At 39.6% G+C, this 23,695-nt stretch overlaps 1 protein-coding gene across 1 annotated transcript in view; it reads left to right on the forward strand.

Moving 5' to 3' along the window:
- Nucleotides 1–23,695, forward strand: part of LOC309843473 (titin-like) — a 275,519-nt gene that overhangs the window by 159,829 nt on the left and 91,995 nt on the right. Inside the window, 31 exon segments of the mRNA XM_082688984.1 lie at nt 659–748; nt 1,781–1,831; nt 2,366–2,767; nt 2,944–3,222; nt 3,478–3,753; nt 3,904–4,043; nt 4,337–4,463; nt 4,559–4,822; nt 5,721–5,987; nt 6,124–6,387; nt 6,476–6,615; nt 6,780–6,906; nt 7,030–7,296; nt 7,402–7,668; nt 8,721–8,987; nt 9,079–9,218; nt 9,651–9,777; nt 10,574–10,716; nt 15,902–16,025; nt 16,543–16,809; nt 18,587–18,684; nt 19,324–19,492; nt 19,590–19,856; nt 19,957–20,223; nt 20,312–20,590; nt 20,680–21,088; nt 21,196–21,320; nt 21,422–21,688; nt 22,425–22,694; nt 22,784–23,086; nt 23,170–23,472. Of these exon segments, the coding sequence (XP_082545110.1) occupies nt 659–748; nt 1,781–1,831; nt 2,366–2,767; nt 2,944–3,222; nt 3,478–3,753; nt 3,904–4,043; nt 4,337–4,463; nt 4,559–4,822; nt 5,721–5,987; nt 6,124–6,387; nt 6,476–6,615; nt 6,780–6,906; nt 7,030–7,296; nt 7,402–7,668; nt 8,721–8,987; nt 9,079–9,218; nt 9,651–9,777; nt 10,574–10,716; nt 15,902–16,025; nt 16,543–16,809; nt 18,587–18,684; nt 19,324–19,492; nt 19,590–19,856; nt 19,957–20,223; nt 20,312–20,590; nt 20,680–21,088; nt 21,196–21,320; nt 21,422–21,688; nt 22,425–22,694; nt 22,784–23,086; nt 23,170–23,472 (6,786 nt within the window).

Genomic DNA, 23,695 nt, shown 5'->3' on the forward strand with positions numbered 1-23,695 from the left:
CTCCAAGGAGTTAATGCAGAGTGGCGGTTTTTATAGACAGAGGATGAGGACAGGAAAGTCTTGAGCAAAAGACAAGGATTGTTGCAGAGGAGGTTGTCTGCTAGAGGCAAAAGGGGGGGGGTGTTTTTTGTTTGTTTGTTTGTTTGTTCGTTTGTTTGTTTTATCATGTAGATGATCTCATTCTTTCCTTGGGGAGATAGAGAGGACCCAATACACTGATAGAAAGAGAAATTTGCTGGCGGACCAGTTAAGGTCACATATCTGTGGGGAGGTTGAAACTGCTATTAGACTGGGTATTAAGTCCCATTTTGGGAACTTGGTCTAAGTAACACCGCTTTGAGCCTGTTTGTTTTTAACAAATATGTAGTTATTTAAAAAAACAAGGAAGTAAAAGCGTGCTTCAGAGGATTTATAATGTCCCAATGTATTTTTAGAGTATATTATTTTTTATTCCATATAATTAAATATATTGGGATATGTTGAATATATTATTACATTATACTGTATGTAGATCATGCTCTAGTTAGAATATACTATTCTCTGAAAAACTAGTGATTTGAAAATTTCAAAGTTACATCAGAAAAGACAAATAGACCACCAAATGAGATTTTAGGAAGAGATGAATGGACACATTAATGCAATGGACATCTCTTTACAGAAGTAAAAGTCATCAAACCGCCTCCCGTGGAGCCAGCACCCACCCCCATCGCTGCCCCAGTGACAGTGCCCGTGGTCGGAAAGAAAGCAGGTAGTTATTCTGCAGTTTTCTTTTTGTTTGTTTTTTTTGGTGGCTTAATAAAAGTTTTCATCCTTCATTAAAATGCAGACCCTCTTTTGTTGAAAGAGGCATCATCAGCTGGGAGGGAAGGGTAATAAATTCTGGATTAAATTTTCTTCCTCTGATGTCCTTTCCCAACCTGATCTCTCACCTCTGGGTACATACTGTGTTTTGACTGGAATATGCATTCCTTCAAAGCATCATTGCTTTATATGCTTTTGAAATTAAGTAATGAATGTGTTCAAAGCTGATGAAGACTCAGAAGACAGACCCTCTAAGGACATGCATACAGGCAGCCCATGGATATTCCAATTTCCTATGTGCCCTGTAAGAATCATTTGTCATATTTTTTTTAAAAGACTGCATATTAACAAAATGAAAAAGTTCTGGAAATGGGTAGTGTTGATGATTGCAAACTGTGAGTGTACTTAATGCCACTGAATTGTATACTTTAGGATGATCAAAATGATAAATTTTAGGGCGCCTGTGTGGCTCAGTGGGTTAAGCCGCTGCCTTCGGCTCAGGTCATGATATCAGGGTCCTGGGATCGAGTCCCGCATCGGGCTCTCTGCTCAGCGGGGAGCCTGCTTCCTCCTCTCTCTCTCTCTGCCTCTCTGCCTACTTGTGATCTCTCTCTGTCAAATAAATAAATAAAATCTTTAAAAAAAAATGATAAATTTTATGGTAGGTTTATTTTACTACAATAAAAAAGGGAAAGACTAAAAATAGAAGAAGAATAAAGGCATTTGCTGAAAGCAATTTTTTAATCCTAAATATGTTGGTGATTTAGCTTTGTCACATCATTGACCAGAATGAGACTGAACAAAATATGCCTTCTTGCAAATAGCAAAGTATTCTCCATGAAAACCACACAAGTAAAGCCAATTTCTCTTCATGCATTAATATTTATAATAAAGAATATGACTCACCCCTCCTGGTTTACTACCAAGCATAAAATAGGTCTAAAAATTGTTTAAATGCTGAGTTTTCTTTTTATTTCAGAAGCCAAAGCACCTAAAGAGGAGGCTGCCAAGCCGAAAGGTCCCATCAAAGGTAAGAGTCATTTCCCTGCTCCTAAATTATAACCATTCACTCTGGACAACTTCACATTCAAGGGGGGGAAAGTTTCAAAATCTATAACAATCTTTATCATTCCTAGTTGATTCTGATAAAACTAATATGTCTTCTGGTAGTTCAAGTAATAGACCTCTAGTATTATCCAAGTGGGTATTATGTATAACCAACTATATTTTAGCATAATGAACCCTATAAATTCTTAGCTTTGTCCTCATATACATGATATTTATAAGGTCTAAAGTAATTAGACCTTAATTGGGACATTTTATATTCTGGTTTAAAACTTGAGAAAATGAAGAACATTTCTTATTCACGGATTCCTTGTGCTTTCTCACTTTTCTGTCTGAAGAAGGCAGTATAAATTCAATTGACTTTTCAACTGCCTCATCTTTAATTTTCTGTTCTTGTCTTCCAGTTGCTCTATCACTGGTTTGATCAGCAGGCAGCCAAGTGTGCGCTTCTGGCCCTTAGGAAAATGCTAAATCAACATTTAACTTTCTTTTGAATTAGGTGTCGCCAAAAAGACTCCTTCACCAATAGAAGCTGAAAGGAAAAAGCTAAGACCAGGAAGTGGTGGAGAGAAGCCTCCTGATGAAGCCCCATTCACTTACCAGCTAAAGGCTGTACCCCTCAAGTTTGTGAAGGAAATCAAAGACATTGTCTTGACTGAAGCAGAGTCAGTGGGGTCTTCTGCCATCTTTGAATGTTTAGTCTCCCCCTCCACTGCAATTACAAGCTGGATGAAAGATGGTAGCAACATCCGTGAGAGCCCAAAGCATAGATTCATTGCAGATGGGAAAGACAGAAAGCTGCATATCATGGATGTCCAGCTTTCCGATGCTGGTGAATACACCTGTGTTTTACGTTTGGGAAACAAGGAGAAGACCTCCACGGCTAAACTTGTTGTAGAAGGTAATTTCCAGCCTGCCAAATACGATCCCTATTAAACTTTAACACAACACACCTCATTAGCAACTATTTGTAACTTGAGCCCAAACATCTCATTTCCAAGTGTTTTTTTAAATCATTGAAGAGATAGTATGTAGATTGAAGTGTTTGCAGATCTTTAATACTGAAATTCTCCACAGAACTTCCTGTGCGTTTCGTAAAAACACTTGAAGAGGAAGTCACAGTGGTCAAAGGACAGCCACTGTACTTGAGCTGTGAATTAAACAAAGAGCGGGACGTGGTCTGGAGAAAGGATGGGAAGATTGTGGTGGAGAAACCTGGAAAAATTGTGCCCGGTGTCATCGGCCTGTTGCGAGCCCTGACCATCAATGATGCAGATGACTTCGATGCTGGAACCTACACGGTTACTGTGGAAAATGCCAACAACCTGGAATGTTCATCCTGTGTCAAAGTAGTAGGTTAGTACTTGTCTGGGAAATTATGTTCTGCTTGTTATACTTACTAGTACTTCTTATAATATTGACAAAACTGAAGAGAGAATTCTATTTCCCAGACTCGGACCTTATCTAAGATGGAGGAATATCAACCATCATAGCAAGCTAATTATATCCAGTTTTAAGAATTTTTTTTTAAAGTTCTGAAATTTACTAAGGAAGTTATTTTTGTTACTTGTTCAGGTCATGACTATTTTTTCTGACCTCGTTTTCATGCAGAAGTCATCAGAGACTGGCTGGTAAAACCTATCCGAGATCAGCACGTGAAACCAAAGGGGACGGCTGTTTTCTCCTGTGTGATAGCAAAGGAAACTCCAAATGTTAAGTGGTTCAAAGGATATGATGAAATCCCGCTGGAACCAAATGATAAGACTGAGATAGTAAGAGATGGAAAACAGTTATTCCTCAAAGTGAAGAATGCTACACCAGATGATATCGATGAATACGCGGTGGAGATTGAAGGGAAAAGATACCCGGCAAAGCTGACACTTGGAGGTAAAAAAAAGTCTTTGCTTATATTCTAAAAGATAACTTTGTGTGTGAATAAGGCAAAATAACATACAAAAAAAAAAAAAAAAGGAAAGAAAGCAAAATGTTGTTAGATCGTTTAAAGCATTGTGATTTTTTTATCCCTGACCAATACAGAGCGTGAAGTTGAATTGCTTAAACCCATAGAGGATGTTACCATTTATGAGAAAGAAAGCGCAAGCTTTGATGCAGAAATCTCAGAGGCAGACATTCCTGGAGAGTGGAAACTGAAGGGGGAGCTTCTTCGGCCCTCACCTGTGAGTCATTTCCCATTTAAGTCGTAGGTCACACAAAATATCCATATTAGTCTGTCTTCAGTTTGACGTTCCAATATGACAATGGAGTTCTTTGAGGATTCTAGTCTCAAAGAGGGGAAGAATTTTGATGCACTCTTTGTGTTTAAATATTTTATGACTAGACATTTTTACTTACTTTCATTAGTCATAATTTTTAGGACATCTGTAGACATGGGTACATGGATAAATGGGAAACATTTCTCCTCACTGGAACTTATCTCATTCAAACGCTAACCAAGATCATTATTTTTCAGACCTGTGAAATCAAAGCAGAAGGTGGAAAACGCTTCCTAACTTTGCACAAAGTCAAACTGGACCAAGCTGGGGAAGTCCTTTACCAGGCACTTAATGCATTTACCACTGCCATTCTGACAGTAAAAGGTACGTATGGGATTATAGAATATGTGGGGAGGACTCGACTTCATTTCACAGCCCTGTGCATTCTGGAAACCTCATTCTTAACGTTTGATTTTCAGAAATCGAACTTGACTTTGCTGTGCCCCTGAAGGACGTCACTGTTCCAGAAAGGCGACAAGCTCGATTTGAATGTGTCCTCACTCGAGAGGCAAATGTGATATGGTCTAAAGGACCTGACATAATCAAGGCATCTGACAAGTTTGATATCATTGCTGATGGAAAGAAACACATTCTTGTTATCAATGATTCTCAGTTCGATGACGAAGGGGTCTATACTGCTGAGGTAGAGGGCAAGAAGAGCTCAGCACAATTATTTGTTACAGGTAGGAGCTGATGAGATCTGGCCGTAGTATGCCCCCATGTAAGCACATAAACACATGACTATTAAGACAGAATGCTGTGTGCCATTCCCAGCCTGTCAACCAATGCTGTGGCTGGACCAGCCCTTGTGGTTCTTACTATGATTGCAAGATGCCCTCATCGTAACCATCAGGAAACAGTGAAAGAGACAGGTTTATTACCTACAGGACCTGGAAATTACACAGCACCAGTGGGGCCACAGAGTTGGGGTTTTTGGTTTGGGGTTTGGGTTTTTGTTCTATTTTGTTTTTTGTTTTTGGAGGATGGGGCGAGGGATAGAGAGCAGGCTTGGGTTCTGCTTTTATTGAGGTTGAGGGTAGGGGTCTATGGTTTTATGGGCTCACTCTTTGTTGGTGAATTTAAAACATAACAGCAGGAAGTTAAATTAAGGGAAGGAAAAACAAAACAAGCTGTCTGAGTGGTCAGTCTTCAAAATCAGCCAAGGTCTCAGAAACAGAGGAGCCTTTTATGGGGCATGGTGGGGAGGGGCCCAAGCCGGCTGCTGCTCTAGTCTGTGGCTGGCATTGTTTTCACTCAAGACGGCCATCTCTGAGGTGGGTGCTTAGCAGTCAAAGCTGAGGTCGAGTACTTGAATTACAGAGAGAAAAGCCAACTCTCAAGGTTTATGCCACAGACACCAAGGTCTAATAGGGATAAGTGACAGTGGGCACCATAATTTTACTGTCACTTCGTCACCAAAAGAAACCCTCCCCCTTATTTTAATGGAGGATAGATCCATTTGAAAAGGTGAATAAATAAATGCTATGTGAAATGGATCCTTTTGATGTTGGCAGATTAGAGCAGACTATTTCTGAAGGTAAACTGTGTTTCTAAGCACATTCTCCACACTGAACACTGCAGGTATACGGCTGAAATTCATATCGCCTCTCGAAGACCAAACGGTGAAAGAAGGCGAAACAGCAACTTTTGTTTGTGAGCTTTCTCATGAAAAAATGCATGTAGTCTGGTTCAAAAATGATGCCAAACTCCACACGAGCAGAACCGTACTCATCTCCTCTGAGGGCAAGACTCACAAACTGGAAATGAGAGAAGTGACCCTGGATGATATATCCCAGATAAAGGCTCAAGTTAAGAACCTGAGCTCCACCGCAAACCTGAAGGTCTTAGGTAAACATGACCAATGAGGACTGGGTAGCCAATTTGGGGATAGCGAGGGGGTGGTCGTTGAGTATTTTACCACTTGTGATTCCAGTAAACTTTAATCTTCACATTCTCCTGATGATCTGCTGTCTGGCTTTTCCAGAGGCCGATCCCTACTTCACTGTGAAATTACACGACAAAACTGGAGTCGAGAAGGATGAGATTATACTGAAGTGTGAAGTAAGCAAAGACGTGCCAGTGAGATGGTTCAAAGATGGTGAAGAGATTGTACCATCCACAAAACACTCTATCAAGACAGATGGGCTGCGCCGCATCCTAAAAATCAAGAAGGCAGAGCTTAAAGATAAAGGCGAATACATGTGTGACTGTGGCACCGACCAGACAAAAGCAAATCTTAACGTTGAGGGTGAGTTGCTGTGAATTTTTCATCTCACCCTCTCTACGCACACCGTATATGTGTTCAGTCATCCTAACGAAACTCTGTGTACTTCCAGCTCGACTAATAAAAGTGGAAAAACCTCTATACGGAGTAGAATTGTTTGTGGGTGAAACAGCTCGCTTTGAAATTGAACTTTCTGAACCAGATGTTCATGGCCAGTGGAAGTTAAAAGGAGAGCCTTTAACTGCTTCTCCTGTAAGTCAAGATCATCCGATCACACAGGGGCTTGCTTAGTTGTTAGGGGTTAAAAAAAAAAAAGACAGGCTTTGGGTCTAAAATGTCTTGATGATTGGTAAGGATCACCAGTTATAACAGTGACGTTATTCTTGCTCTGTCCTTCTACCTCTCACTCCAAATAGGACTGTGAGATCATTGAAGATGGGAAGAAGCATATTCTGGTCCTTTATAACTGCCAGCTGGATATGACAGGGGAGGTCTCCTTCCAGGCCGCCAATGCCAAATCTGCAGCCAATCTGAAAGTGAAAGGTATGCGCTGCCTGTCAGACACCCTTTTGTTATTTTCTCTGCAAGACTTCGAGGCCCTGAGCTGACCGGGGGTCATGAATGGAAGCATAATCTGGCCTTACCCACCCCATCCTCTCTTTGCAGAACTGCCACTCATCTTCATCACGCCTCTCAGTGACGTTAAAGTCTTTGAGAAAGATGAGGCTAAGTTTGAGTGTGAGGTGTCCAGGGAGCCCAAAACATTCCGTTGGCTGAAAGGAACCCAGGAAATCATGGGTGATGACAAAGTTGAGCTTATAAAGGACGGCACTAAACATTCCCTGGTGATCAAGGCAGCTGCTTTTGAAGATGAAGGAAAATACATGTTTGAAGCTGAAGATAAACATACAAGTGCCAAATTGATCATTGAAGGTAAATATTCTTTATGAAAGAGACCACATTTTAAATTTTTTTTTTTTTAATATTTGTAATTCCTCCTGAAGGGTGGGAATTAATGAGGTTTTCTTTTCTGGTTAGGAATTCGACTCAAATTCCTCACCCCACTCAAGGATGTAACAGCCAAGGAGAGGGAGAGTGCTGTGTTCACTGTGGAGCTCTCCCATGACAACATCCGGGTTAAGTGGTTCAAGAACGACCAGCGCCTGCACACCAGCAGGTCGGTCTGGATGGACGATGAAGGAAAGACTCATTCCATCACATTCAGGGACCTCTCTATAGATGATACCTCTCAAATTAGAGTGGAAGCTATGGGGCTAAGTTCAGAAGCTAAACTCACTGTGCTCGGTAGGTGTTTTTTTTTGTTTTTTGGTTTTTTTCTATTTATTGCATTAAACTCAGCAAAAATTTATGGAATCTCTATTGTATAAGATAGTCTTTCAAGGGTTATTGTGCATGGAAGCAGTCCCTGTCCTTGAGAAACTCTCACATGTGTTATCAGTCATCTTCATAAAATTTTTTTACCTAAAAATATGAAGACTTTCATGTCATGAAGACTCAAGCTCACAAAACAGCCAGTTCAGATCAGAAATAAAACTCTTAATTATTGAGCTCTGTCATGTTTAAGGTTATAAATACTTCCTTTCTCCCCACTTTATCAAGGAAAGTGTTTTCAAACTTCTTTTAAGAGAAGAAACACAGGGCGCCTGGGTGGCTCAGTGGGTTAAGCCGCTGCCTTCGGCTCAGGTCATGATCTCAGGGTCCTGGGATCGAGTCCTGCAACGGGCTCTCTGCTCGGCAGGGAGCCTGCTTCCCTCTCTCTCTCTCTCTCTGCCTGCCTCTCCATCTACTTGTGATTTCTCTCTGTCAAATAAATAAATAAATAAATCTTTTAAAAAAAAAAAAGAGAGAGATAGAAGAAACACAGAAGTTACATTCATCAAAGTCATTATTTTTCTTGACCCCTTAATATCAAGCAGATTACATATGAAGTCTAACATATATAGAAATTATTAATGGCAAAATATTGATATAAGAAAAACTAATAATGTGAATCTTAAAGCTTAAAGGTAGACATAATTTGCTAAGGAATTTGAAATTTAGCTGAGTCATAAAAGAACATGTCAGTATATTTGAAGCTAAATTTCATAGTGTCTTTCAAACTACTGTCAATAACATACTTCAAAATGTAAGATAGATGGATTAGTTCTTGATAAATCACTGCCCTGATTTCCTTTCTAACATACAGAGAACTTCTGAACATGAACATGTTAAATAAGAAAAAGCTTGGTACCATTTTAAAGTATGCCCAGAACACTGCAAGCTGCCTCTTGAACTTTCTGAGGGATTGCATTTTCTTGGTGGTTAATGAGACGTTTTCGCTTATACTTCACTTGCAGAGGGAGATCCATACTTTACCGGAAAGCTTCAAGATTACACTGGTGTAGAGAAAGATGAAGTGGTTCTACAGTGTGAAATTAGCAAAGCAGATGCGCCGGTGAAATGGTTTAAGGATGGGAAGGAAATAGAGCCATCCAAAAATGTTGTCATTAAGGCAGACGGCAAGAAGCGCATACTCATCCTAAAGAAAGCCTTGAAACCAGATATTGGACAGTATACCTGTGACTGTGGGACAGATAAGACCTCAGGAAAGCTTAACATTGAAGGTGAGGAGACTCCTGGGAGCTCCAGTCTTGAAGCTGCTGGGGTTTTTTCTGCCAGAGGCTAACGACCCATGCCACCCGTTCCCTTTTCTAGATCGGGAGATCAAGCTGGTGCGGCCTCTGCACAGCGTGGAGGTGATGGAGACTGAGACGGCCCGCTTTGAAACCGAAATCTCAGAGGAGGATATCCATGCCAACTGGAAACTCAAGGGAGAGCCACTACTCCAGACACCTGTGAGGCTATTTCTGAACTTGTCAACAACTAGAGGAGCTGTGTGACATAAAAAAGGATAGGCAAAAAGTCAGAGTGTGTGCAGGGCCTTTAAAATGTGATATCAGGTTCTCTATCAGACCTCAGGCCAAAGAGAGACACTAGGATCTACAACTGTGCACAGACAGGCACGCTTGCCTTCCTTTTGATCTGGCGTACTGGTATAAGGTTGCAGATATCCTGTGATGCTGCTAGTTGGTTCCAAATTATACAGACAGACTATCACTTGCTTTCCTGATAGTACCTGCCACCTTTGAGCTCATGAAAAAGAGCTCAAAACTCTATCAAATTTCCTCGCTAGTTATTTGTGACATTCCTTTCATTAAGCTAGGATGGCCTTGGAAAAAATACCAAAGATTGTTTCCTATGAAACCTTTTTTTCTCCATTGGCACAGGATTGTGAGATCAAGGAAGAAGGTAAAATGCACTTCCTGATTTTGCACAACTGCCGCCTGGATCAGACTGGCGGGGTGGATTTCCAAGCTGCCAACGTGAAATCTAGTGCCCACCTCCGAGTGAAACGTAAGTTGGACGTGTTCCTAGTGAAAAGAAAGGATGTGCTCTTGCAGAAAATGAACTTAACAGTAATTGGATTTATTTAATTAATTATAAAACATTATTTAGGTCCAGAAACTGGCTTTCTTGTATTTACTTTTTGACCTCCTACTACACACAAAGGTTCAAATTCCAAAGTTTTGGAAATTTCCCTGACCTTGCCGGCCTTTGGAACAAAAGAAACTTAAGCAAGTCATATTCTCCTGCTATGTACTTTTTCCATTCAGAGCAGTAATGCATACCACGAGGATCTAAGTGAGCACTCCAAAAGACCCCATCCCTCGATGCCTGTAATGATAGCACTATAGAAAAACTCAGCTGTGTGGGCACTCGGACTCAAGAAGGGAGGCGGGGTGCTTGGGCTAACATTTTTGGAAGGTGCGAAGTGTTTGATGGATATGGACAGGCTATGTGATCGCGGGGCCCCTGTCCTCTCCCAATCACAGTCTTAGTTATTTTGGAAGTCACATACCACATGTAGCAAGAGGAACTTGATTCCTGGCAGAGAGACAGATGCAGCGCAGATTTCTTGCTGACCTCGTGCATCACAACGGCAGGGCCCCTACAAATACCCACCTCCAGCTACCAGCTCTCCCCTTCTCGGCACCAAGGGGCCACATTCACATGAGAGTTAAAACGGTGGCCAGTCCTGCAGCTCTTTCCTTCTTGAAGAGAGCAACCATGAAGATTAATAACTAAGTGTATTCATTCTTTTGGAATTACAAAATGAGTGATCCTGAGATGTTTTCTTCTTCTCGCAAAGCACGAGTCATTGGTCTTCTGAGGCCGCTGAAGGATGTCACGGTGACTGCAGGGGAGACAGCCACCTTCGACTGTGAGCTCTCTTACGAGGATATCCCCGTGGAATGGTATCTCAAAGGGAAGAAACTCGAGCCCAGCGATAAGGTAAAAAGCAGGCGTGTGGTTGCTCTCACGCTCTCCATCTCCACCAGTATGTTCCTTGTTCTTTGTTCTTTCTAATGGCCCTTCTTAAACCTTGCCCTTCCCCTGCCCTACTCTAGCCTGATTTCTGTTGAAATCAGAAAGCATATTTATCACATCTTTGTTGGACTTAACCTGATGGTATTTTTATTGAAGTGGAAATAAAAATTTGAAGTGTGATAAGGTTTTTTGTTTTTTGAGGAAAAGGCAAACTCTCATTAGCTATCAGTGATAGTTTGTTTGATTAACTGGAAGACAGGAGGGATCAAAAAGGCCTTCTGATCAGATGCCTTATAACCACAGCCCACATTAAGTTTTGTGACTGATTTTCTCCATGCTGTCTAGTGTTCTGCATATAAGGGGATTAAGGAGAGAAGATGGAAATTCCATTTCAGGCAGTTGATCAAGTAGTTGAGATAACTTCTGGGCAGATTTGCTCTTCAAGCATTTCTCCAAAGCTATTTTTAACCCTCAAGTGCTTTGAGCTGTGCAAATTCTGGAATGCCAAGTGGACTATTTACAGTGCAGCTGACAGTTGTGACAAGGAGGGCTCTGAGGTTATCCACATGTGTGTGCAAATATACATTAAGTTGGAGGAAATAGGGGCTCCTGGGTGGTTCAGTGGGTTAAGCCTCTGCCTTCGGCTCAGGTCATGATCTCAGGGTCCTGGGATCGAGCCCCACATGGGCTCTCTGCTCAGCGGGGAGCCTGCTTCCTCCTCTCTCTCTGCCTGCCTCTCTACCTACTTGTGATCTCTCTCTCTGTCAAATAAGTAAATAAAATCCTAAAAAAAAAAAAAAAAAGATGGAGGAAATAACCACCTCTCAGTGTTCACTCTTCTATGCTAAAATGTTAGCAATAAGTAAAAACTGAAATGACCATTCAGATAGACCCAAAACATAATTTCCCTAAACTGAGCTATCTGTTCTGCCCCCCACAGCAGTCTGTATGTTTAAATTATCTTTATAATTCTCCATTAATTTTGAATTATTGGAATAAAACCTACAGAGAATGTCCAACATGGGTTGGAAATAAAGGGCGGTACATTATTCTAGGACTTTTTTTTCAGTATTTAAAAAAATCATATCGAAGATGGCATCAAAGCTTCAATACAAATCAAACTTAAGAGGTGAAGGAATAAATGTTAAAAGGGATCCAAGTAACAAAGAGCCATAAAGCTGAGTGAAGTAATTAATAGGAAGGCAAACGCCTTTGAACAAAAAAAAAAAAAAAAAGAGTTTTGTACCGTGCAGTTAAAGGGGAATTCAGTAGCAGACAGTCTGCCTGCTACACAGATAGTAAGGGCCAATCAGTCTCCTCTTTTGTGAAGGACAGAAAAAGCCACTGTGCATTGAAATGGCAGCATGAGAATTAAGCTACATGTGAGGACACATTCCCTGAAGCAAGGTGTTCTAAATACTCAACTGGGGGCGCCTGGGTGGCTCAGTGGGTTAAGCCGCTGCCTTCGGCTCAGGTCATGATCTCAGGGTCCTTGGATCGAGTCCCGCATCAGGCTCTCTGCTCAGCAGGGAGCCTGCTTTCTCCTCTCTCTCTGCCTGCCTCTCTGCCTACTTGTGATCTCTCTCTGTCAAATAAATAAATAAAATCTTTAAAAAAATAAATGAATGAATGAATAAATAAATAAATAAATACTCAACTGGGTGATAGAGGCATCTCCACCTTCAAGTTTGCTTTTTTTTTTTTTTTGAAATGTACATTTGTCCTGTGAAGTGTGGCTTCATTGCTTTCATGTCCAAATGCAGAGAACTGGCTGATCCTTTGGACGTTTTTAAACTCGTGATTTCAATAGAGGAACACTGCTTAAGGACTATATTATTCTTTTGCTATTGAGAATCTTTTGATCAAATTAAGAGCTTTTTTTTTAATTAAAAGATCAGTCTCATTGGTTTTTTTTTAATTTTTTATTTCTTTTCAGTGTAACAGTATTCATTGTTTTTATACCACACCCAGTGCTCCATGCAATCCGTGCCCTAATACCCACCACCTGGTTCCCCCAACTTTCCACCCCCTGCCCCTTCAAAACCCTCATATTGTTTTTCAGAGTCCATAGTCTCTCATGGTTCATCTCCCCTTCCAATTTCCTTCAACTCCTTTTTCCTCTCCATCTCCCCTTGTCCTCCATGCTATTTGTTATGCTCCACAAATAAGTGAAACCATATGATAATTGACTCTCTCTGCTTGACTTATTTCACTCAGCATAATCTCTTCCAGTCCCATCCATGTTGCTACAAAAGTTGGGTATTCATCCTTTCGAAGGAGGCATAATACTCCATAGTGTATATGGATCACATCTTCTTTAACCATTCGTCCGTTGAAGGGCATCTTGGTTCTTTCCACAGTTTGACGACCACGGCCATTGCTGCTGTAAACATTGGGGTACAGATGGCCCTTCTTTTCACTAAATCTGTATCTTTGGGGTAAATACCCAGTAGTGCAATTGCAGGGTGATAGGGAAGCTCTATTTTTAATTTCTTGAGGAATCTCCACATTGTTCTCCAAGTGACTGCACCAACTTGCATTCCCACCAACAGTGGAAGAGGGTTCCCCTTTCTCCACATCCCCTCCAACACATGTTGTTTCCTGTCTTGTTAATTTTGGCCATTCTAACTGGTGTAAGGTGGTATCTCAATGTGGTTTTAATTTGAATCTCCCTGATGGCTAGTGATGATGAACATTTTTTCATGTGTCTGATAGCCATTTGTATGTCTTCATTGGAGAAGAGTCTGTTCATATCTTCTGCCCATTTTTTTATATGATTGTCTGTTTTGTGTGTGTTGAGTTTGAGGAGCTCTTTATAGATCCTGTCTCATTATTTCTAATGTAAGAAATGCTACTATTTTAATTTGAAATGTAGATTCATAAAAATGTATCCACATTTTATTTAAATATATATATATATGGTCACTAAACTTCTTTCCAGGAATAAAAAAGATCACCTTACTATAATTCTTTGGGTCCTCCTTGGGTCTGTTTTGGCACAAGAATTTTAATTCTTTACTTTAGCCATCTAAAATATGAAACAGTTTAGCTGTTTGTGAACTTGTTCTTGTATTACTTTTATGTCTCTTTTTTAAAAGAACTTAAAGAGAGGCACCTAAGTGGCTCAGTTGTTTAAGCATCTGCTTCAGCTCAGGTCACGATCTGAGTCCTGGGATTGGGCTCCCTGCTCAGTAGGGAGTCTACTTATCTCTCTCCTTCTGCCCCACCACTCTCATGTTCTCTCAATCTCCCTCACAAAAATAAATAAATAAATAAATAAACTTACATATAACTATGAAGTAGTAAAATCACTTTATTACATTTTGCTGGCTTTCTTTAAAGCTATCATAACAAACTTTCTTTCTTTTTTTAAGATTTTATTTATTTGACAGACAGAGATCACAAGTAGGCAGAGAGGCAAGCAGAGAGAGGGGAGGAAGCAGGCTCCCCACTGAACAGAGAACCCAATGCGGGGCTTGATCCCAGGACCCTGAGATCATGACCTGAGCCAAAGGCAGAGGCTTTAACCCACTGAGCCACCCAGGAGCCCCTCATAACAAACTTTCTAACACCAATTTAATTCAGGCCTTTCAATTCAGTTTACAAAATGTTTAGCCTCCAGAACTACAGCAATCAAACAAATACAGGGATTATAATAGGAAATCAAAAAAGAAAATTTTAGAGAAAACTTTTTTTCCTTTGGCCATCAGTCTGAGAAAGCACAGTTTAGTCTTAATTGGCCTTTAATAATTATGAATTTAAACTTTAACAGCTTGGTCACATATTACGTATCAGTCACATATTACAGCAATATGCACCCATGATAGATTAACAATATGTTAAAAGGATAATCCGTTAACGTTATCCTTACAAACATAAACCACCACAAAATTCAGCTTAGTTTTTCCTTTTTTAACATAGTCAAGGTACATTGTAAATGAGCTATTTACCGAGAACCACTGTGTTCTGAGACAAATTCTTGGTAACAGAATAGTCTGGAGCAGCCTCAGAGGAATTTAAATGATAAAACAATGTGTAAATCCATAAGCTATTTCTGTGGATGGGTTGGAATCTGAAATACTTTAAAAGAAGAGCCTGAATTCACAGTCCAAAATTTATTTGGAAACATCATTACAAAAACAATTTTTTTTTCCCATTCAAGCATCATGTTGAATAAGTAACTGTGATGCAGGACATCTTAATTACCTTCTCCTATCTGTTTGTATTCCCTTATTGTGTTTTCGACCTTTCTCAATTATTTAGGTTGTTATATTAAATATAGCCATGACTTAATTAAGAAAAATCTTCATATGAAACTTTATTCTTGACCTCTTCCTTCACACCAGAATAATAAATTTCACTGGTAATAACTTTCACATTATATTTCATCTAAATGAACTCTTAAGTAGTGTAAAACCGATCTCAATGACAGGGCACAGCATCTCGCAGACTTTTCTACGGGCAAACTAGAAGCAGCCCTTGTCATCTCAGCGTTACTACTATGAAGACGGCCCTGTCTGTAGGCTGATTTATAATTGTGCAAGCCACAATTATGGGACGTAATGGCAGCCCACACCAATGAGGTGTATTCCTTTGGACAATTCATTATTCTACAGACTGCCTCTTCAAACCACCTAAGGTTGCATTTACAACAAGAATTCCTCACCCAAATATTAACAGTGATGGTAGCGTTTGTCTTGATATTCTAAGATCACAATATTGCAGCTTTCTGTATCCAGTAATTTTTTCCTTCCTTTCATGATTTAGCTTTTCCAAGTTCTATCATATATATAAACTCAGTAGCAGAATGGAAGAAAATATTTATCTATGTAAATATATATATACAGAAGTATAAACAGAAATTCACCTAGGCATTTCAACATAAAAGGCCACTTAATAATTATATAAGGATAAATAGGAAAGCCTAAAATTCCCTTAAAAGATTCCAAACAACTGGTTAAAATCATTTTCAAAGGCATGTGTGCTCTCTCTCTCTATATATATATATACATATATGCTTATAAAACAACTTGGAAAGAAATGTTTCAAATTATTTACCTAAGTGAATTAAATGTACCTACGTATGTATTGAATTGCTGTTTCATATAGTCTTAAACTGTGCCTTTTTTTTTTTTCCTAAAAAAATTAGGTGGTCCCACGTTCAGAAGGAAAAGTTCATACACTTACTCTGAGGGATGTAAAGTTAGAAGATGCTGGAGAAGTCCAACTAAGAGCAAAAGATTTCAAAACTCATGCCAACCTTTTCGTGAAAGGTAATTACAAGGCTTATTTTTAAAAACGTGTAATGCAGAGGTTCATAAATAACATCAACTCTCAATTATGAGGAGTACCATAGATCATTAAAATCCACCAAGTATTCGAATTTTACTTTTTTGGCCTAACAAAATAGTTCACAGACTATTAAAAAAAAAAGTCAAAATGAAGTAGAATATATTTTACTTTCTCTTCCTGTCCCCCCTGTTTATGTTGCTTTCAATAAATGGCTGGAGGAAGAATTATTATCAAACTGGGTATCTACTGTGTTATTAACTGACGCTCCGCTACTATGTCCTCGATGTTTCGCATGGTTTAAAACACCTTTCCTCTGTATGTATCAATAATGATGAAATATCATTATTAGAGGAAAGCATCCAAATGGAATCAAGACTTACAAAAGCAATTTAAAAACAGAAAAAAACCCTGGCAGTCTCAGAAGAAAGTTAAGGAGGTGCTCAGACTCTTGGAGAAGGAAAGGAAAACTACCTTGCCTAATTAGTGTGATTCTTTCAGAACCCCCCGTTGAGTTCACTAAGCCTCTTGAGGACCAGACAGTTGAAGAAGAAGCCACCGCCGTCCTTGAGTGTGAAGTATCCAGAGAAAATGCTAAGGTGAAATGGTTCAAAAATGGGACAGAAATTCTCAAAAGCAAGAAGTATGAAATTGTGGCTGATGGCAGGGTCAGAAAACTTATTATACACGGCTGTACCCCAGAGGATATTAAAACATACACTTGTGACGCTAAGGATTTTAAGACTTCCTGTAACCTGAATGTCGTGCGTAAGTATTCTTCTTACATGGGACTTTTCATTTGCAACTCTTTGATAACAGCAACAACAACAAACCCTGACACCGTTTGCATGCCCTTCTTGGCCTAACTGCTTTCTTGGCAACTTACAATATCAATACTGACACAACCTGATCCTTTATGTGTTTAAAAAAAAAAGAAAAGAAGGAAAAGGAAAGAAAAGCTGTTCCACTACATCTGGTCTGATAAGGACACATTGATCCCTTTCACTATGCTTCTGATCAGTGAGCAGAGGTGCTCTTTCTTTAGAGCCGTAAAGCTACCCTAGGAATATCCTGAGACAGATAAGGACAAATTGAATGAGAGAGACAAAAAAGGAATCATGATTTTAAAAAAGGGGGGAAAAAAAGAGGAAAGAAAGAAAGGAAAACAATTTCCACTTGGAAAGAAATGAATTCTCAGGTGTCAGGAACAGCTAGAAAATGAGCATGAAATTTCAGTTTGAATGGGATCACACTCCAGTCCGCTGTAGTATGATAAAGCCCGCTTACACAAGTCTATCTCTGAAAATAAGAAGGGAAAATAAGGTGGAGCGAAGCCTGGATTCTTGGATCCTGTGAATGAAGAGAATGCTAATGGTTTTTAGCATTACCGTTTCGTTTGGTGAAAAATACATCTTGTTTCTAAATGTCACGTGCTAGCTCTTTTCTTCCTTCATTCATTTGTCCAGTGATAACATTTTCCAGTGTGTATTTTTGTGCGATAGCTGCTGTTTGGTTTAGTTGCTTCCCATCTGTCAACAGCTACAAAATAGTGGCTTTGATTGTGCTCCCATGTGTCTTGTACTGTTTTATTCTTTCTTCTTTGTGGGCACTCTGCTTTTAGCAAATGAGAGAAGCTTCTTGGGTCTCCTTCTTGCCTTTGTCATCTCCTTTGCTGCCACACCAGGAAAGCTCAGCCACCATGAGCATATCTTCGATTCCACTGGCCAGCATTTGTGTCCCAGAGTTTCACTGATCAAGAACGATCATCCTGGGAAGGACTCACAAGGAGCCCTAAAAGGAGGAAGGACAAGGGGGCAGCCTTCTGATCATACCCATCGGCTGACTTAATTCTGGAAATAAATGAAATGAGAGATATATAAAAAACAACAACAAATCACCCACCCATACAAAACATATTGCTTTGTTGCACTAATAGATGTCTGACTTATGTGTGACATCTTTGAAGCTGATTAAAAAAAAAGAAAGAAAGAAAAAAGCTAAGCATGTGTGATTTCAATTGCCTCTCAGCCATAGACAAGACTGGTTATAGCACTTCAAGCTGCATTATCACTGAATTCTGCTAATTTCTCCAAGATTATTATGTAGCCTGCCTTAAATAAAATAATGTTTCTTTGCTACTGGTGTTTCCTGTGACAGTATCAGGAAATGGTCTGATTTCTGGAGCAGTATCAAAGAGAACTTTCCTTCTCTGGAGGAGTATCAAAGAGAATTTTCCTTCTGGCCATCATTCAGGAGAACCTTGTTGGTCATTGATAGGTTGTAGATACAGATATGTAATCTATTGGACATACAGTATGCCACATAGTTTTATGAAACCTACAGAGATGTGTTTTAAAAAAAAAAAAGCATCATATGTGAATGGCAGCTCTAAGTGCTTTCAAAGTCTGTTGTAGCCTGTTAAGATGGAAAGGCCCTGCAAAGGGCCAGAGTAAATTGCTACTTTGTACAAAGAGTACTCTGACAGCAAATGTCAGAGTAAATTACTAGAAACCTCATTTTGAATTCTGACGACCTTCTCTTACAGCTCCTCATGTGGAATTCTTAAGACCACTCACCGATCTTCAAGTTAAAGAAAAAGAAATGGCTCGATTTGAGTGTGAAATTTCCCGAGAAAATGCTAAGGTCTGTGACTGTATGATTGCTGTCTTGTGTTGTCAGATACCTCTGTTCACTTTTGGCCCAGACAAAACAGGAAAAAAAAAAGGGAAAGTGAATCAGATCTGAGTATCACTTTGCTTCAGATTAAAGATTATTACTTTGGTGTGAAATGCATACTTGATCCCATTATTCTCCTTGTAGTATTATTCATTAACTATCACTTGAAAACCAATGGACTTACAATCAAGAGATTCAGATATTATTGGTTTGGGCCATATGAAATTGCTGTGTTCTTAGGCTGAGAACAAATATCTGTAATTTCATGTATTTCATTAACTACCATTGGCAAATCAGCTGTCTCAGTTTACACATCCAAAAACAAAGGACTTAGTCTACATGATACCTAAAGCCCTCTCTATGGCTCTCATATATGATCCCATTATCTTTAACAACTGGTAGCAGCATCACAGCAGCTAACTTAACAATAATGGAAGGAGTTTGTTCTTGCCCTTTTGGGTCTAGGTTATATTTGTATTTATCACTCTGGTCCTGTTGGTTGTTTAAAAAAAAAAAAAAAACTCAGAATCCTAATTCCTCTTAAGGACACATAGGTGAAGGAACAATAAGAAAACTGAGAAAAGTGTCTATGTATCGCAAATATAGGTTCAGTGGTTTAAAGATGGTGCTGAAATCAAAAAGGGCAAAAAGTATGACATCATATCTAAGGGAGCTGTGCGCATTCTTGTCATCAACAAATGTCTACTGGATGATGAAGCAGAGTATTCCTGTGAAGTAAGGACAGCAAGAACTTCTGGCATGCTGACCGTACTGGGTAAGGGTGAAGTCTTTCTTTGCAGAAGTATATGTTTTGGGGAAAAAAATAATTTTAGTTGAACTCAATGTTGTTGTTGTTGTTGTTATTCTTGCAGAAGAAGAAGCTGTCTTTACAAAAAATCTTGGCAACATTGAAGTTAATGAAGGAGACACTATAAAACTGGTTTGTGAAGTCTCCAAGCCTGGAGCAGAAGTGGTTTGGTACAAAGGGGATGAAGAGATCATTGAAACAGGAAGATACGAAATCCTTACCGAAGGACGAAAGAGAATCCTAATCATTCAGAACGCTCACCTTGAGGATGCCGACAGCTACAACTGCCGACTCCCAAGTTCTCGAACTGATGGCAAAGTCAAAGTCCACGGTAGGAAAATTACAATAAATCATATTTTAAGAATTCATACTTGATGCATATAAGGAACAGAAGCTGAAGTTTTTAATACCTTGCAACTTCTTCTTTCCAGAACTTGCTGCTGAATTTCTCTCAAAGCCTCAGAACCTTGAAATACTTGAAGGAGAAAAGGCTGAATTTGTCTGCACTATATCAAAGGAAAGCTTTGAAGTCCAGTGGAAGAGGGATGATAAGACACTTGAATCAGGAGACAAATATGACATTATTGCTGATGGCAAAAAGAGGATCCTGGTTGTGAAAGATGCCACATTACAAGATATGGGCACTTACGTAGTCATGGTTGGAGCCGCGAGAGCAGCAGCTCACTTGACAGTAATTGGTAAGTTGGTTTTAGCTTCTTGGGTTTGCTTCCAGTTGCCTCTATGTTGGTCCTTCTTCGTACTCTAAGAATTGTCGGTTGCTTTCAGAAAAACTCAGGATCATAGTTCCTCTAAAGGACACTCGTGTAAAGGAACAACAAGAAGTCGTCTTCAACTGTGAAGTCAATACAGAAGGTGCCAAAGCCAAATGGTTCAGAAATGAAGAGGCCATATTTGATAGTTCAAAATACATCATTCTCCAAAAAGACCTGGTCTACACACTCAGAATTAGAGATGCACGATTAGATGATCAAGCCAATTACAGTGTGTCTCTGACCAATCACAGAGGTGAAAATGTTAAGAGTGCTGCTAATCTGATAGTAGAAGGTAAGTCACTTATGTAGTATCGACAATAGTTTTTAAATCAGTATCTACTCTGAACACAGTTAAAGTCAACATTTTCTCCTTTACAACAGAGGAAGACCTGAAGATTATTGAGCCTCTTAAAGATATTGAAACAATGGAGAAGAAAACTGTCACATTCTGGTGCAAGGTGAATCGCCTCAACGTAACCCTGAAGTGGACCAGAAATGGAGAAGAGGTGCCTTTAGACAACCGTGTTTCATACAGAATTGATAAATACAAGCACTCTCTAATCATTAAAGACTGTGGCTTCCCAGATGAGGGTGAATACGTGGTCACGGCTGGACAAGATAAATCTGTTGCTGAGCTTCTGATCATAGAAGCCCCGACGGAATTTGTAGAGCCCTTAGAAGACCAGACAGTCACTGAGTTTGATGATGCAGTCTTCTCCTGCCAGCTCTCCAGAGAGAAGGCAAATGTGAAATGGTACAGAAATGGGAGAGAAATCAAAGAAGGCAAAAAGTAAGTGAGAGCCTCTTAAGTTCTATTTCTGGAACTACCTGTACATGTGTGACGACTCAGTGATCATTAGGCTGAGCAATAAGCAATAATTCAATCTCTTCTCTCAGATACAAATTTGAAAAAGATGGAAAGATACATAGACTCATTATAAAAGACTGCAGGCTGGATGATGAATGTGAATATGCTTGTGGAGTAGAAGACAGAAAATCTCGAGCCAGACTTTTTGTGGAAGGTACGTACTGAGTGCAAGGACAATTTTAATATTAGTACCAGCCTCTAAAGGTCGTTAACTCAAGTGCGAACGTTAGTATTCATTTTATATTTTCTTTTCAGAAATCCCTGTTGAGATCATCAGGCCTCCCCAGGATATTCTGGAAGCCCCTGGTGCCGATGTTGTCTTTTTGGCTGAGCTCAACAAAGATAAGGTGGAAGTACAGTGGCTAAGAAATAACATGGTCATTGTTCAGGGTGACAAACACCAGATGATGAGTGAAGGAAAGGTACACAGGCTACAGATTTGTAATATTCAACCTCGTGACCAGGGTGAATACAGATTTATTGCCAAAGACAAAGAAGCCAGAGCTAAGCTAGAACTGGCAGGTAAATCCCTTTCTTTTGTGTTCAGTTATCCTTACAATATCACAGATACTCTGTAAGTTTCAGATTTCACAATTAATTAGATAATGCTTGTGAAACCTTTTATTTCTGCTAGGCTCTACCCACGTCTAACTATTCTAATGTCTCTTACCACAAAGTGTCCTGAATAAGAGGTCATTGATAGCTTCTTCTTTATGTGTTAGAACCTTGAACAGGTGCTGGCACATGGTAGCTGTTCATTATTTCCTAGAAGTAACATATTGCCCTGAAATTCATCCCCAAAAACCTCGACCCAGAGAAAGCTCTGGTCTCTTCTATTTTCCAAACCCCTCTGGACCGTCTTAGGTCTGTTCTCATCCTGACTCAAGCTTCCAAGACATCCTTATGGGTTGTCATTCTGAAAAAGCCAGTTTCCCTTGTACATAAAATTCTGTCTGGTTTATCTTGAACTAAGACATGCCTACTTTATAAAAACAAACAAATATGTTTTGTTCTATATTTAGTTCTCCATTATTATTTTTGGCAAAGAAGGGAGATTTTACAGTTTTATATCAGCCTTAATCCTCTGTTCTCAAGTCTGACAATTTGCAAAGATGCCCTCTCTGCTCTAAAGTTATTGTAATATACTTCCAAGGTTATGTAACCAATATTTGCTAACAAATATATAGCAAAGAAGCTGTGGTATAGCTAGACTGTGATGCATAACTCAGAAGCATTCACATGTTCTTTTTCTCACCAGCTGCACCTAAAATCAAGACAGGTGACCAAGATCTTGTGGTTGATGTTGGCCAGCCTCTGACAATGGTGGTGCCCTATGATGCCTACCCTAAAGCAGAAGCTGAGTGGTTTAAAGAAAATGAACCTCTGTCTTCAAAAACTGTTGATACTACAGCTGAACAAACTTCTTTCAGAATTTTAGAAGCTAAGAAAGGAGACAAAGGAAGGTATAAAATTGTGCTTCAGAACAAACATGGAAAAGCAGAAGGATTCATCAATTTAAAAGTTATTGGTAAGCCCTTGCATCACTTGGACTTGATTGGTAGAGCACAACCAAAAGCATGGTAACACAGTAAAAAAATTTTCATACGTGAATTTCAGATGTTCCGGGGCCAGTACGTAACTTGGAAGTGACGGAAACATTTGATGGTGAAGTAAGCCTCAGCTGGGAAGAGCCATTAACTGATGGTGGAAGCAAAATCATAGGTTATGTTGTTGAAAGACGGGACATCAAAAGGAAGACGTGGGTTCTGGCCACGGATCGTGCGGACAGTTGTGAGTTTACTGTCACTGGACTACAAAAAGGTGGAGTTGAGTACCTGTTCCGTGTCAGTGCAAGGAACAGAGTTGGCACTGGTGAACCAGTAGAAACTGACAATCCTGTGGAAGCAAGGAGTAAATATGGTAAGAAGTTTTTAAGTAAATTGCAAAGGAGCTTATCTTTGCTTTTATCCCTGATTTAACCCAAAGCCATGTTTTCTTCTTAGATGTTCCCGGCCCTCCTTTGAACGTAGCCATCACTGATATAAATAGATTTGGGGTCTCACTGACATGGGAGCCACCAGAGTATGATGGAGGAGCTGTGATTACAAACTACGTTATTGAATTAAGAGATAAGACTTCTATCAGATGGGACACTGCTATGACAGTGAGAGCTGAAGACCTGTCTGCAACTGTCACCGATGTGGTGGAAGGACAGGAGTACAGTTTCCGGGTCAGAGCCCAAAATCGAATTGGAGTTGGGAAACCAAGTGCAGCCACACCCTTTGTCAAAGTTGCTGATCCAATTGGTAAGCCCATCAAAAAAAGGAAATAATTACTCCATGAAATCTAGAAATTAGGCCTATTAATTAAAATAAAGTTAATGAGAAGGTAGGACATCAGAAAGACATGAACAAAATCACAGAAATCTAGACTGTGCCTACTTAATTCAGTAAATTCAATAAACCTGATAATAGGGATAATGGGGATAATAGAAATGATTATACATTATCTTAATAAATTGTCACTGAA

The sequence above is a fragment of the Mustela nivalis genome (genome assembly GCF_964662115.1).
Source record: "Mustela nivalis genome assembly, chromosome: 11".
In the NCBI taxonomy this organism is placed as follows: Eukaryota; Metazoa; Chordata; class Mammalia; order Carnivora; family Mustelidae; genus Mustela; species Mustela nivalis.